Here is a 16,050-nt window from a genome sequence, read left to right on the forward strand (position 1 = left end):
GGAGTAAGACAAGGCAACTTGTGACTCAGGGAGGCCAAACAGGCAAGGGAAGATGCTGGCCTAGTGCCTACAAGCCTCTGGGGGTCCCCTCCCACCCTCTCAATGATCAAAGGTAGAGTTGACCAGCCTTGGTGACCAGCTGGCTACAGGAGTGAGATCTGAAGGAATCCAGGAAAACTACAGTTTCCCAGAGTTGCCATCTACTGGGCTGGGGAATGTAGAGGGAACAGGCTCATGTGAAAATGTGAGCTTGATATTGGACATGCTGCATTTGAGATGAGACCCCAACATCATGTTTCTGTCAGCATTTGTAAAAAAGAAAGAAGACTCTAGGTTTCTTTCCTAGAACACCTTCCTTTGCCTTCCTTAGGAATGGTCCCAGCAGAGTGAGAGGCAGAGAATCTGGATCAGGTGGTTGCCTGTGGCTGAGCAGTGAGGGACAGCTAGAATCGCTGTGGGGTTTGGGGGTCCCATTTGGGCCTAGGTGGTGCCTCCTTAGCCAAGATCCTAGCCCAGTTCACAGCCTTCAGTTCTTCCTGAGCTTTAGCTCACCTCCAGGCATCTCTGCCCTAGCCTGGAGCCCGGAAACCAGGAATTCAGACAAGTCCAGGGGACGTGACATGGTGGGTCTTATCCAAGAAACAGATACCTGAGCTGAGGGGGCTCCTCTTCTCTCACCCTCCATTTTACCCCCTTTACCTCCCTCTCCAGTTGGTCCAACCTCCTACTACTATACCTGCAGCACTTAAAAAGGTTTTTCAGTCTGCCAAATAGGTTACTTTGAGAAGTTAGATACCTAAGGATGTTTATTGGAGTGTAGCAAATAGTACTTTAAGCATTCTGCAATTGACACTATCTAAACACTCCAAGAAGTTCCTCTCTACACACTGACAATTGGTATGTCAATTTCAAATCTTATCTTTTTATTCTAGCAGATTCCCTAAAGTCAGTTATTAGGCAACATTTGTTTAACTTTGATTTATTGCATGTGCTTCCACGGGAGACCAGATGTAAGCTAATTTCCCCAAAGAACTATCACTCATTACTCGTTAATTGGAGTCTTATCTGTAATTCAGTTGGGCAGGTCAAGCATTTGTTAATTTAAGAAAGTCCCTGTGCTTTGATGACAAATGTTTCTTCTGTGAAAATAATGAGTGAGGCTGGGCTCCAGTTTGGCAAAGTTTGCCATTCACACATGTGAAGTTCCAGCAAATTGTTTCTTCCTGGTGGGAGGCTTAAGGACTTAAACACTGGAAAAGAAATAAGCAGACAATGACTACACCTGACAATGGTCAGGAACAATCGACCTTAATAGCCATTGCTTAGAACTGTTCATTCGTAACAGATTATGAATATGAACCTCAGATTCCAATTGACATGATTACTGAAGAGGAATAAACTTAAAAAATATATCCGGCAACCCGAGAGCCTATCAGTTCCTTAGGAGAGATGAGTGCCTTTCTCTTGGCCAGACCGAGCCCACAGTAAGAAGGAGGGCAACTGAAGGCAGCAGGCTTGTATCTACCCTAGGAGCTTGGGAGGTACCAGGGGCAGAGGAAATGAACCCGAGGGGAGAAGATCCCCCTTGAATGGGTAGTTCAGTATTATTGGTGCATAATAAGGGAGTGAGTATAGATTGGAGAGCCAAGGTGTTGCCATCCACACATGTTACTCTCCTCATCTCCAAGGGCAGGGAGCCAGGGAGAGCTAAGAGTTGTGGCAGTGACCTAGGTATTCCTCTCCAGCCTTTCCAAGAAGGTAGAACTGTGCCAACTGAAGAAAAACACACAACCTAAAAGTTGCAAGATATGTTTTACTCAGGGAACTTACTGAGGACTATAGCCCAGGAGACAGCCTCTCAGATAGCTCTGAGGAACTGTTCTGAAGAGTTAAGGGAGGAGCCAGGATATATGGGAGTTTTTGCTGAAAAAAAAAAAAATGTAGTCAGATGTCAAAGATTACTGCTAATCACAAAAAACAGGCATATCAAATTAATGATTTTAGTGCTTTTCTATGTATGGGAAGATGCAAGAGTCCAGGCTCACTGAAATTATTCCTTAGGTGTGCATCTTAACAATCTAAGGCCAGTATCCGAAGCACATAATGCTTCCTGTTTTTTCTCCATCCTGGATTCCCCTCAGGGAGTACCTTGCCACTACAGTGGATGATAGTTTGATGGCAGGCAACATTTGTTGTTTCCTGGGATGGCAGGCAACATTCCCTGTCCACAGCTGTAAACACAATGACATAAACCCAAGAAGAAAATCCCACAAACGGGGACAGATTAGGCCAGTTTATGATTCCCAACAGGCCCAGCCCTGACTGGTGGTTTGGGATGAGCATGCCCCGGGGGGGACCCTCCCTTCTGCACCCTCACCTGAGTTCTGTGAGCCTACTTCACCTTTTGCTTAAATGGAGTTTCTGGAGAAACCTCTGGGAGCAGTGTGTTGACTCCCCTCTCCAGGAACAAATCAAGAGGACAGGTGTGGTAGAGACGGCCCAGCTGAGCCCAGAGCAAGTGCAGAATGGGTATGAGGGCCTGGTTGATAAAACTGGGTTAAGTGTTTTATAAAGGGCCCTGAGGAATTGAATGCAGGATGGAATGTACCACACTCTGAATCCCCTGACTTCTGTAATGATTCTGAAACTTATAAGTTGCAATAAATCAGACACACTTAGCGTGAAGCAGTTGGAATTAATAAAGGTTTTAGTCCATTCAAATTCTAGCTCCTGATGCCTTCTCGGTTAATATTATGCGATCTCTATCCAAATTCTTTCTCCCCAATTCTTCACCCACCTTCTCCCCCTCAGGAAGCCAGTCTTTGGAAGATAGCATCCCACATGAAGAGAGCCCCAGCTTTGTTTCCTTTGTAAGCCCCTTCCCCTACCCCCAGCAGAATTGCCTTCATTCTCTGAGCTGTAGACAGGGACCAGAATCTCTTGCAGCCTGGAGGAATGGAAGGGTGTGGTAAGGGGACATGCTAGTTGGCCTGGAAGAAAGTGATAGTGTCTGACCCTAATCACCCTGATTGAATTACCTCCCACTTCCTCACAGGACTCCTGCTAATGTGGCACCAGAGGAGAGGCAGGGATAAGAGAGGGGAAACCCACAAATTCCAGCTCTACACCCCTGTCTGCTGGCTGTGGTCTGAGTGCTAGGCATGTGAGCATGCTCAGTTAATTGGAAGGGAATGGACCTATTGGGATATAAGATGGAGTGTAGTAGACTGTGAACAGTGTCTATGAATTAGAGTGCAACAGAATGCTCAACAGAATTTCCTGCATGTCCCACAAGGATTTCTGTAGAATCTTGTCTTCGCCTGGCCAATGGACCAGACCTGGCTTCCTTTGTAATGGTAAAAAGAGCAGGGATCCCAGCACCTAGTGACCACCAGCAACATGGTGCCTCTGACGCTTTTGGAGCCCCATCTGCTCCACAAGCCCTGGCCCTGCCATGTGTCTGGACCACTGAGGTGGGAGAGGCTATAGCATTAGTCATCTCCTCCCTCTATATCATCACAGACACTCTTCTAGCACCCAGTCTTTATTCATTTTTTAAAAAAGAAATCCAAATAAGTTAGCAAAAAAAAGAAAAAAAATATACAAAACAATGGCAAAACCACACGATGCTTAGTTAACAAAATAAATCACCCCAGGAGTCCCTGCCCGCCCCCCACCCCCACCTGTCCCTGGCAACGTCAGCACAGAGACCTTGGTCAGATGGCAGCTTTACAAACAACACACAAAACAAAACAAAACATAAAACCATTGGAAGGTTCCCAGCATTCACTGCAAAAGCTTGGCCCCCCCAGTGACTTGGGAACAGAGGATTGTTCCTCTCCCTTCTCTCAATTCAGGGCAGGCCCAGCCTAACCCTGGCATAGGAAGAGACAACAACAGGAGATGTACATAGTCTGTCCAGGTCAGGACACTGTCTTCGTCTCTCAAAGTGTATCTTTTCACGGGGTGGAATTGGAGGCTGCATTATGATCAAAGGGAAGCTCCTGAGTTGCCCCCTGAGCCAGGGGGCTTACACAAGGGGGCACTCCGGTCCCCTGCTTTATCTCCCTGGAAACAGAACTGCTCTCTGCTCTAAGGAGTTAGCTAAATGAGAGCATCCATTCCCTCTCTGGGTGGTGGGTTAACCTTACATGGATGAGGAGGGGGATAGTCTGGCATTTGGCAGCCCCAAGGCTGGCTTCCTGGCATCAGGACAGCCTGGCTTAGGAGAGCCCTGCTGCAGAAGTGGTGGCATCTGTGGCCAGCTTGGGGGGCTCTCATGGTTGCCCATTTTGGCAGACAATCTCAGTTGGGCATGGTTTCATCTGGGAAGGCCACGGCGACATCCTCCACGGTGATGCTGTCCACGATGGAGGTGAGGGAGTGCAGATTGTGGACATCCGTAGGGTCAGCTGTGAGCAGATGATCTGTAAGCAGAAGGTAGGAAGATGTTACCTGGGTGATAAAAGTGTGTGAAGACCCAAGACAGGGGCTGAGCCCTTTGGAGTGGCACAGGTTTTCCCGGAAAGCTGGGTGAGAAAAGCTCAGGGTCCTACTCCCCAGCCCATGCCTTTCCTAGTGCTATGTGCACGTGTGTGTGCAGATGTGTGTGTGAACGTCAGTGTGATCTCTCTGATATCCCCTGGTGGGGTTAGAATTCGGAAGCAGTTATTCTGAAGTGGAGCCAGAATGGTGTATACTGGGAGACTAGAACTGCCCTTTGCTGGCCCAGTTTTGCAGCACTGACTCAGCAATTCCCAGGGACCCTTGGGGCAGGGACATTGTCCTCTCCGTGGGGAAGGTCATCTACCAGGCACCAGCTGGGGAGTTGCAGGAGGCCTAGACAACTCCTTAGCTGGTCAAGGCTTCATGGAGACACATGGCCTTCTAGCCCACCATTTGGGGCCCTGGGTTCAAAAGGTCCCTAGAGAGGCCAAGGGACGAGGACTAGAGCAGGGAGTAAGATAAGAGGGGAGAACTGGGCTTAGAGATAGCCTGTGGGGTTTGAGTCAAAGTAACCAGGGTCCTGGTCTCACTTACCCCCTGGGTTGGGACCAAACTCCAGTGCACTGCCCCACTCTGGACTGCAGGAGGCACTATGGGAGCTGCATTCACTGGGCACCTGCAAGACAGGGCAAAGGCCCAAGGTCAGGGCACTGCCATTCCTGGTGGTGTCTCTTCGTCCAGTCCCAATGGGCAGAAGTACCTGTGGTGGGGTTGGAGGGTGGGCCACAAGCTGCAGCCCTCCAGCCTGGCCCACCCCCTGTTCCAGAATCTTCAAAATCACCTCCCTTCATGCCTTTCTCTGGCCACAGAGCCCCTGCTTCAGGGCCATTCCTAGCATCCATGCTGCGTGGTGATTCTGCCCTCATAGGACACCCAGCCTAAGGGGGTCTGTGGTTTTCTTGACCTTGGGATAAGGGTGAAGGAGGCAGAATGTCTGCCCCAACCAGGGCCGCTTTTGTGCAGGCCTGTTGGGGTTCCATGAGAGAGACTGAGTGGGTTTGCTCTCTGCTCAGCCATACCCAGGAGGGGGTCGGGTGAGGGGCAAAGCAGTCTTCTCAGGTACACTTGGCCTTGACTTTTAGGCCCTGTCTTCCCCCTCATCCAGCTGACTTTGGACTTGCTCCTGGATCCCTCCGTCAGTCCCGTTCCACCCCCCTCCACATGCTTCTTCTCCCCACTGCCTTTATCTTGTCTGGAAAGGACACAGAGACACAGGAGGTCAGCTGGGCAGCCTAGCTCTAACAAAGGAAGGCATGCTGCAGCCTCCTAAGACCCTGTCTGGCTCCTGCTCTAGCCATCTGACTGAGCCCCACCGCGGGGTCCTCCAAGGTTATCCAGGTGCCTCCTGCCCCCCCTCCCCCCTGGGGCAGGTGGGTGGGGTGGCCACTTACCCCTGGTTGGGGTCCGCCCCCGCCTCGGTAGCGGAGATCGCGCTCCTCCTGGTTGAGGGAGCTGAGCAGGGCCTGCAGGCGCTCGATGTACTGGATGGCACTGCGCAGGATCTCCACCTTGGGCAGCCGCTGGTTGGGGTTGAGCAGGGTGCTCCTCTTCAGGGCCTCAAAGGCCTCATTCACCTTCTTGAGCCTGCGCTTCTCCCTCAGCGTGGCCGCCCGCCGCCGGTCCACAGACACCGACTTCCTCTTGCACACCTTACACGCCCACGGCAGGCACTGGCCTGGGCAGTGCTCGGGGGTCCCTAGCCCCTTGTCTTCGAGGGGCACTCGGGCCTCGGGGCTCAGGCTGAGCTCAGTCCGCTCATAGCCCGGTGGCTCGAAGCCCTGGAGGTGGACGGGCAGGTAGTTTTCCCCGTCATAAAAGTGGGGTTCCTGGTAGAAGTAGGGGGATGTCTCATACAGCTCCATGGGGTCAGAAAAGACTTGTTCCTGCCACCAGCCCCCAAGCTCCTGCAGCCCCTCGCGCCAACTGCTGGGTGCCATTTAAACCCTCCCCGCTGGCATGGAACCAGAGATAAATATAGCCAACGCCACAGAAACCTGAGCCCCCTCTAAGCTGTTGCTGCACATCAAGACGTTTACAGTGGATTAGATGTGATTCCCCTTCCCTCTCCCCCTGTGCGCCCCCACCCCTGCCCCCAGCCAGCCTACCCCCATCCGGCTCTTGTGCACGGGTAGGGAGGCCATAGGGTGTAATTTGACTAGTTTTCATTTCTCAACAGCCTCCATGGGGGCTGGGGAGGTAGGGGAGGACACACATTCTCCTCTCATCTGCTCCTTTCAATTACTCCTAGCTGGGCGGCCTGCCTGCTTCTAGTCCCAAAGAGGCGGGATGGGGGTGGAGGGAGGAGTAAGGAAGGGGTAGGTTTAGGCTGGAAGGGGCCTTAAGAAGTCAACTTATTCATCCCCCTGCTTCCTCACAGCACCTTACCCAGACTATATCAGTCAGATGAAACTCTTAGAAAGATTCCCCTCCCAGAGGGTGAGAGTGCTTTAAATTTGGGGCATGTATTGATACTCAGTGTCCGAGGTAACAAGGATTGGCAGATGGATTCAACTTCTGGGTTTTCAAAGAAGCTTTGACATCATATGTCACTTAAGTCTCATGTGATTGGGGATAAATTGAGGCAAAAGGAATTTTTTGGTCTTATTTTTCTTTTTTGGTATGTGTCAGTGGAAGTTTTCTCTTTAATACAGCTGGCCGGGGTCAGAGCAGAGATTAGAACTTAGCAGTCTACACATCTCCACCTTCCCCACAGAGGCAAGGTCAAGATCAACTGAGCCCTCTGTCTCCTCCCTTTCTCACTCTGAATCATTTATCTGTCCTCCCATGGCACCTCTTCAGCTCTGTTTCCTGCCCCATTTAGACACCAGGATTTTCCTGGCTCCTCACTGTGGATGGGGTAGAAAGGAGAGAAAGCAGAGACCTTCAAACTCAGTTTAAATATGCCCTCTCCTTGACCACTTGGCTTGGTTGTTCTGGTCTTCCCTTCTGAGCCATCAGCTTTACATATATCATGCAGATCTCAAATATCAGGTGGAGGAGGGACTACTTAATCTTCGGGCTTCTTCGTCCACGGACATCTCTCAGCAGAAGATTTGGGGTCTGAGAGGACAGTGGTCCCAATATAGTAGGGGGGCCTCAGAAATCAGCAGTGAACAAGGCTCAATCTTGGGACTGAAGGATTACAGGGATGCTCAAGGCAGGGTCTCTACCCTTGAGGACCTTACCATCTAGTAGACCCTGCTGGTCACCTGGTTCTACCCAACCCCTGATGTCCGAATCCCCTTCCCAGGTGGCCATTGTCCGACGTCTGTTGTCCTCACAAGGCAGCCCATTCCACTGATGTGCAGGGAGACCTTCTGGGTTTTGAACTGCAATCTGCTCCCTCTACTATCTTCTGTCCTGTGGTCCCAGTTTTTTTCCCTAGGACACTCTGGACTAAGTCTGATTCCTCTTCCTAAGACAGGTGAGGCTGATGTTATAAGTTCCAAGCAGTGGCAAGGATAACAGGAAGAAGAGGAACTGTGCTAGGGACTCAGGGGAGACTTCACAGAGAAGGTGAGATCTGAATGGAGCTTGAAAAACCCAGCTTTCCTCCGTCTCATTGTCTGTGGTGAGGAGCCAGGAAAATGCCGATGTCCTTTTGGGGTAAGGAACAGAGATGAGGAGGGGACATAACTAGACAATTTTTTTTAAAAACCCAAGCATTTTGAGGGGGAGCAGCAAGGTCTTCATTTGGTTTTTGGCCTTACCACTGTGATACAGAGTGGCAGCCTGGGGGCTGTGGGTTGTAAACCTTGCTTTGACTCAGACCAGATAGGCTGAAGAAGAATCTCTATTTCTAACATACATCCCATCAAGAAAAGAAAAAATAAAAGAAAACCCTTGTCTCAGTTTACACTCTAATCCTCTGAGCGCTGAGAAAAAAAGTGATGTTGAAGTTACTATAGAAACCCAGAAATTGCATTATTTTGTCCTTTTGGGATCCAGTCTGCCTCGCCCCTAAACAATGTGCCCACATCCTCTAAAAATGGAAGCAGGAGAACTGGGCTTGTTCTGTGATTATTTCTAGGATCTTACTCTCTAGTTGATGAGTGTGGACACTGTGTGAATGTTAAATTACAATGCAAGAGAGAGCTATTTTAATTCAGCAGTAAACATGGGGGCCACGACCAATCGTAAATGAGTGGGTTCATCAAATGAGTGTTGAAGTTTACAGAAAATCAAAATCACCGAAGGCTGGAAGGGGAGGAGAGCCCTGGGCTGGGTCTTGGAGAAAAGGTAGGATTTGGATGAGAAGAGGAGAGGAGGGTGAAGGGAGCATTGGGTAGATGGGTTTGTATGGAGCTTAGGGTTCAGGTAAGTGGATGATTGGACAAGCCTGCAAAAGACGAGAGGAGGCCCACCTAGGCAGAATGGAGGGACTTGAAAATCTGAGGCAAGGAGATGGCATAGACGACCATGACAATGACCCCGGCGTGAAGCGCTGAAGACCTGAACAAGCCACTCAGAGGCAAGGGGATGGATTCAGCTGGGAGAGGATGTATGTTTCAGCTGGTAAAGGGATGGTACATGTGTATTATAGGGGAGTGGTTGTTGTATTGATGAAAGGGCACTTGGCACATGGAAACACCTCCAAAACATTAGTCCCCTTACTTGCTTTGTCCTCTTCTCCACTCCTGGCCTCTCCCTCAGGCTATTTCCCTAGCTGTCTTCATTGCTTCTAGGGGACCAAAACAGCAGGGAAAACCTGGCCCCACCCCACGTGTGTATATATTTATTCATTCACTCTTTCATTCAAGGAACAGGTATTGTGCACCTTGTGCTGAGTGTGAGAGTCACTGATGTGAATAAGATGTGGTCTTTCTGCCTGCCAGGTACTCACAGTTGAGTGAGGAAGATGATTATACAAAGTAGGTGATAATAGAGTAGGCTAGAAAAATGCTACTATAATCCAGAGAAGGAATTTATTCATTTACTCCTTTCTCTGCTCAACTCAATTTCCTGAGAGCCCACTCTCTATTATTCCCCAGGCATGACTGGACATAGGCAAGAGCAGCAAATAAGATCAGTCCCTGCCCTCAGTCTGGGTGTGAGTTTGGCCTTAGATCTGTGTGACCTTTGCCTCTGACCAAATGTGAGGCCAGGACTGGGAGGTTAGGGGTGACCTTGTGTGTCTAGGTTTCAATGAATCCCTCCCTGTCTGTGGATGTGTTTGTGTATGTCTGTCTAAGTGAGTGGCTTGGGGACTATGTTAAGTCCCAGCTGTGAGGCACAGACCCTTCCAGGACTGAGAAGATAGGGTGGCCCAGGTGTCTCTCACCTCAGAACCCTAATGGAGCGATTGACCCTTTTCTCTCCTTGTTCCTCTCTTAGAACTGAGCTGAGGAAAAGCTGCCCCTAGAGGCTCCCCCTGCATATTCCTCCACCCCATGAAAACTGCCCTCTGATGGATGGGAACACATTGGTGCCAAGCACAGAACAGCCTTTGTGCTCTGCCACCAGTGGTGATCCATCAGCTCTAACTTGACAGCAGGGCGTCAGGCCTTAATCCTCACCCCTGCTGGCTTGGGCACTCAGGGCCCCCTGCTCTGACTGTAGCCTCCTCCTCCAGCAGTCCTGCTCCCTCCAGAGGAAGCCCTTATCCCTGGCTCGGGCTCCAGGGCCAGGTTGTTTGTGCCCCCACCCTGACTGTCTCAACTGGACTCTGTCTATTTGCATGCTGGGCTGATCTCATTTGCATGGTAGTGCTTGGATTTCAAAATGCTCAGCGATCCCCTTCACCTGCTCCTGACTCTATCCTTCCACATCTGCTGCATACCCAGTCCCAACCTTCCGACTCCCAGCATCTTCCAGTCCCTACTGACCTCACAGGGGGGCTGACCTGGGCTGCTAGTTTACTTGACTCGCATCAAAGCAAGTTTCCCATCCCAGAGTCTCACGTGCCTAGGTATAGAGGATCAAGGAGAAGGTTCTGGAAGAATGGGAGCCTCTGGCTTCTCCAAACAGGCCCCACATTTTGTTTGCCTAGGCTAGTTCTCTGGTATTATGGATGAGGACCAGGCGGGAGGTGGGTGGCGGAAATGCATGTAAATTTCAATAGGACCTAGATGCAAGAACAGGTCATGCAAATCAGCATTATTTGTGGGGCTTTGTAGCAGGGTGAGAACAGATCACAGAATCATAGAATGTCAGAGGTGTAAGATAGTCTAAGGATCAGCTAGTGCACCTTCTTCCTTCTACATACTGGGTGCACAGAGCACCAATGTCAGAAGTGTAAACACGAGTGTTGGCTCTTGGACTACCTAAAGCTCTTGGACTGCCTCTTAGGCCTCGGGGCTGAATGAAGGTGCCTCCTCTCCCTCTCTGAGGCTGACAGGTGAAGAAGGGTGCTTCAGGTGAGTACATGCTTTCCAGGTGAGCCTGAGGCCACAGGTGGGAGGCAGTGAGGGAACTGGAGGTGCTCTAGGTTTCAAATGGAGCGCTGAGAGAGACATCAGGAGAGATAGTGATGGAGAGATGAAAAGAAGACACAAGAGAAGGGTGAGAGACAATAGGCTGGGGAGACCAGGGGGAATCCTGAGGGCTTGAGACAGGAGGAGAGGTTTGGAGGCAGATGGGAGCCAGGGTGGAGAGATGAGGGGGAGGGGAGGGCTCCAGGCCTCCAGAGGCCACACATTGTTTCCATTGAGAACTGCGCATCAAATAACCGCTGGGAAATCCGTCCCTGCCTGGAATCTGGAGCTCAGAGCCAGGCTCATTCATCAAGAATCTCTGGCCTTGGGGTGGGGAAGTGCAGGTCTGGAGGTGGAAGGGGATAGGTCCTCGGGAAGTTAGGGTCATGGAGAGGTGATTGGTAGACACAAAGCACAGAACTAGTTTTTTAAATAACCAGACCAGAGCTTAGGAGAGTGTGTGGCAGTGTGAACCTGAGGGCCTTTGGAAATATAGGTGAGGATTTCTTATGAAATCCCTATGAGGGCTGGAACTTCAGCTCCTGGTTGAGACAAATACTGTGAGAAAGTTCAGGGAAAGAGGAAGAAGAAACCCTGGATAAGGAGTCAGGGCATATTACTGTCATTTCTCCTCTCTGGTTCTCAACTCCCCTGTTTGTAAATCCAGATACTGGATTGAATGATTCAAACGGCCCTTTGAGAGGTGACATTCTTTTTCTGACTCAGCATGTGGGGCTGGAGGAAGTGCTCCTGGGGTCGGGGGTAGGAGGGCTGTTTTGAGTGTTGTTTGAATCAGACCTAGCTCTGAAGGTGAGCTCATAGGATCAGAGAGGGCAGGTTTCCTTGGATATTTTGTCCCTTCCCATCTCCACTTCTGCTCCCATATTTAATCTCACTGAAAGGCAACTGGAATGTTCTCTGGACCCATTTCAGCCTACCTAGAACTGCCTGGCATGTATTTGTCATACTCATCTCTGAACCGCAGCCCCTCTCCTGTCTCCCTTCCCTTCCAGCCTCTCAATTCTGCCCTCCTTGTGGGCCGAGAGCCCTAGCATGCCACCCCACCCCCCTTCTACTCCCTGGACAGCTTCTATTTCTGCCTCTTTGACAAGTTGTGACATATTTGGGAGCAGCTGCTGACTGGGTGGAGGTGCCTTTGCTTTTCTCCCAGCTCTGTCTTCTCCTCCCCAATACCTCTCCCAATAGCCACCTCTTCCCAGAATGTGCTAGAAGACCCTCCCTGCATTCCTCTCTCTGGAACTCAGGCACCCAGCTTTTCCTAGGTTCCTGCAGGGGTGCGCAAGTCTCTAGACTGATATGGAGGGAACCTTGTGGGATAGGAAGTCAGGTGGCCAGGTGTAGGGGATAGGATCTCTTCTGCCATGTCCCAGGCTGTATGGTTTGAGGCAAATCTCTTCCCCTTTGGGATTCATTTTTCTATCTTTAAAATGGGGATGATGAGTACTGTCTTCCTTGCTAACCATAGTGGTTTTGCCACCTATTTACTGTAGATGACTAATACCACCACCCAGTAGTTCCTCTCTATCTCTTATCCTTCCAAATCCAATTAGTCAAAAGCCCCTCAACCTCTGTTCCCCTCTGTATCTTAACAATTCCTAGCTTCACATAAAGCCAGGAATTGTTTGAACTTCCACTAGTTTTAGCAAGAACCTCACAAAACAGTCACACCTGAGTAGTAAAATGAAGTAAAAGGTACTCTAGATCTGCTTTTAAAAAGTTTAAAAATAAGCCTCAAGCAAAGGGTCGAGCTAACTTAACTTCCTGCCAGAACAAAGTCCAACACTCTTCAAAGGAATATGATAAAATTCAACACTCAGTTATATAAAATTCACAATGTCAGTTATTCAGTCAAAAGTTAGTAGGCAGCAAAGAAGCAGAAAAAAATGTGACTTACAATCAGGAGAAAAACTAGTAAATTGAAATAGTCAGTTGACCCAGAAATGATAGAGATGATAGAATTAGCAGATAGGGACATTAAAAGAGCTATTATAAATATGCTCAATACGCTTAAGGATTTAAAGAAAAACATGAGCATAATGAAGAGAGAAATAGAAGATATAAAAAGAAATCAAAATTTCACTGGATAGGATTATGTATTAGTCTGCTTTGGCTGTTATAACAAAATACCGTAGACTGGATGGCTTAAACAGAATTTTATTTTCTCACAGCTCTGGAGGCTAGAAGTCTGTAATCAGGGTACCAGCATGGTTGGGTTCTGGTGAGAGCTCTCTTCCTGATTTGCAGATGGTTGCCTTCATGCTGTGTGCTCACATGACCTTTCCCTGGTGCACAGAAAGAGAGATCAAGCTCTCTGGTGTTTCTTCTTATAAGGGTAATAATCCCATGAGATGAGGCCCCCACCCTCATGACCTAATTAACTCTCCAAAGCCCCATCTTCAAATATCAATACAATTACGTTGATTATATTGAGGGATTAGGGTTTCAACATATGAATTGGGAGGGGGGGTGAATACAAACATTCAGTTCATAACAGATTAATAGCAGATGAGACATTGCAGGGAAAGAGTTCATTGAATCTGTATACAAAGCAATAGGAAAAATAAAAAATGAAACACAGAGAAAAATTATTTAAAAAAGAGCTTCACTGACATGTGGGACAATATCAAGTGGACTAACAGACATGTAATTGAAGTCCCAGAAAGGGACAGAAAAATATTAGAAGAAATAAGGACTAAAATTTTTACAGATTTAATGGAAACTATGAACTCACAAATCTAAGTCACTTAATGAACCCCAGAAAGGATAAAAAGAAAGAAAACCACACCAAGGAACATCATAATCAAACTTCTGAAAATCAGTGATAAAGAGAAAATTTTTAAAGCAGTCAGAGAAAAAGAGGCACATTATGTCTAGAAGAACAAAGATTTTTTAAAGCTGCTGATTTATCATCAGATACTATGAGGGACAGAAGATAGTAGAACAATATCTTTAAAGTGCTGAAAGAAAAGAAAATCTATCAAACAAGAATTCTGTACCCAACAAAAAATATCTTTCAAGAATGAAGGTGAAATAAAGACTTTTTTTCAAATAAAGATAAGCTGGCAGAATTTATCATCAGGAGATACTCACTATAATAAACGTTAAAGGAAGTTCTTTAGGCAGAAGGAAAATGATACAAAATTGAAACTTGCATCTACATAAAGGAATGAAGAGCATCAGAAGTGGTAAACATGTGGGTAAATATAAAAAGAATTTCCCCCCCTCATTAAAAAAAATTTTTAAAAGATAGTTGTCTATTTAAAGCAAAAATAATAACAATGTACTGTAGGGTTTATAACATAAAAATAAAATATACGACAACAATAGCACAGAGAATGGAAGGTGGGAAAAGAAGTATACTGTTGTTGTAGGGTTCTTACTTATATGTGAAGTGGTGTAACATTACCTGAAAGTAGCAGGTAATGCTACTTATATGTGAAGTGGTGTAACATTACCTGTAATAAGTTAAAGAAGAATATTGTCAAAACTAGAGCAACTACTAAAAAATAAAACATAGAGCTATAGCTAATAAGTCAATACTGGAGATAAATTGGAATATTAAATACTCAGTTAATCTGGAAGAAGACAGGAAAAGAGGCAAAAAGGAACGAAGAGTAATAGGATAAATTGAAAACAATTAGCAAGATGGTAGATTTATACCCAACCATATCTATAATTGCATTAAATATAAATCAGCTAGATTAAAAAAAATAAGATCCAAATATAGGCTGTCTAGAAGAAACTAATGACACAAATACACAGATAGGTTGAGATAGAAAAATGATAGAAAAATATATACCATGAGAACACTAATCATAAGAAACCTGGAGTGGCTGTATTAATATCAGAAAAAGTAGGTTTCAGAACAAAATATTACTTGGCATAAAGGGATACATTATATAATGATAAAGGGCTCAATTTATCAGTAAAACATGTTAGTCTTAAATGTATATGTACCTAATAACAGACCTTCAAAATACATAAAGCAAAAATTAATGCATAAAGCAAAATACATAAGGACAAAACTGAAGGGAGAAAGAGACAAATCCAAAATTTTAGCTAGAGATTTCAAAAATCCTCTCTCAGTAATTCATAGAACAAGTAGATAAAATCAACATGGAAATAGAAGACTTAAACGACTTTATCAATCAATTTTGCCAATTGATATTAGTAGGATATTCCACCCAACAACAGCTGCACAAGGTTGAGATATGCTGGACCACAAAACAAGTCTCAATAAAATTAAAAATATTGATAATAGAGAGCATGTGCTCTGACCGCAATGTGATTAAATTAGAAATCAACAACAGAAATTTCTAGAAAACCCCCAAAATATTTGGAAATTAAACTTTTAAATAACTCATGGGTCATTACCTATTGAGCCCTTTCTTCCAGGCCCTATGTTAAGTGCTAGATAATCTGTAATTCATTTAATCCTCGCAATAATTCCTTAAAGTTACTATTACCACCATTTTGCAGATGAGGACCCAGAATTCAGAGAGGGTAGGCAGCTGGTGAGTCGTAAAGCTAGGACCAGAAACTCATATCTCTCTAATGCCAATGCCCAGCTCATGATCAGTATGTTATTTAGCAGTCAACTAGTTAGAGCATTTGAGATGGGTGCCTCAGAGAGAGGGCTTGTCGGGCTTGGGGTTAGGGGAGTATGTGGCTCAGCTGTTGACGTGCTGTTGTCTCCTTATCAACTCCCCATCCCCAATATTACTTTCAGGCTTGGTGCTCAAGAGCCTTCCCTATGGAAAATCTCCCATTGGATGTTTCCTTGTGTTCTCCCCAACCCTAATTCCTCTCTGTTCTGGGGCTCCTCTGTCCCTAGCCAGCTCTCTCCATGGCAGGCTCATGGGCCTTTCTCAGGTGCTCTATCTAAACTTTTCACAAGACTACCTGGTCTTCCTCCTCTAGGAGTCTCACCTTCACTGCCCTCGCTTCTGGCTTGCTAATCTCAGCAGCCCTGCTTTCTGCCCCAGGCCTGCTTTCTGACCCTTATCCCTGGGCCCTGAGCTCCAAACAAGCCTTAAGACTGCCCGTGCTCCTGAGGCAGCCTTCTTGGACCAGAACCACTGTTGCTGGTCACCTGGAATCACCAGTAGTT

The 16,050-nt window shown here is 47.2% G+C and overlaps 1 protein-coding gene across 1 annotated transcript; it reads right to left on the reverse strand.

Annotated features, from left to right (window-relative positions):
• Window positions 1–3,528: 3,528 nt before the first annotated feature.
• MYOG (myogenin) lies at window positions 3,529–6,443 on the reverse strand (the record flags this gene model as incomplete). The annotated part of the gene is made up of 3 exons (XM_082679528.1): window positions 3,529–4,427; window positions 5,041–5,122; window positions 5,898–6,443. The coding sequence occupies 3 exons, from the start codon at window positions 6,441–6,443 to the stop codon at window positions 4,306–4,308; spliced, it is 750 nt and encodes a 249-aa protein (XP_082535654.1). The 3' UTR covers window positions 3,529–4,305.
• Window positions 6,444–16,050: the final 9,607 nt, after the last annotated feature.

Source organism: Grampus griseus (genome assembly GCF_964374135.1).
Source record: "Grampus griseus genome assembly, chromosome: 1".
Classification (NCBI taxonomy): domain Eukaryota; kingdom Metazoa; phylum Chordata; class Mammalia; order Artiodactyla; family Delphinidae; genus Grampus; species Grampus griseus.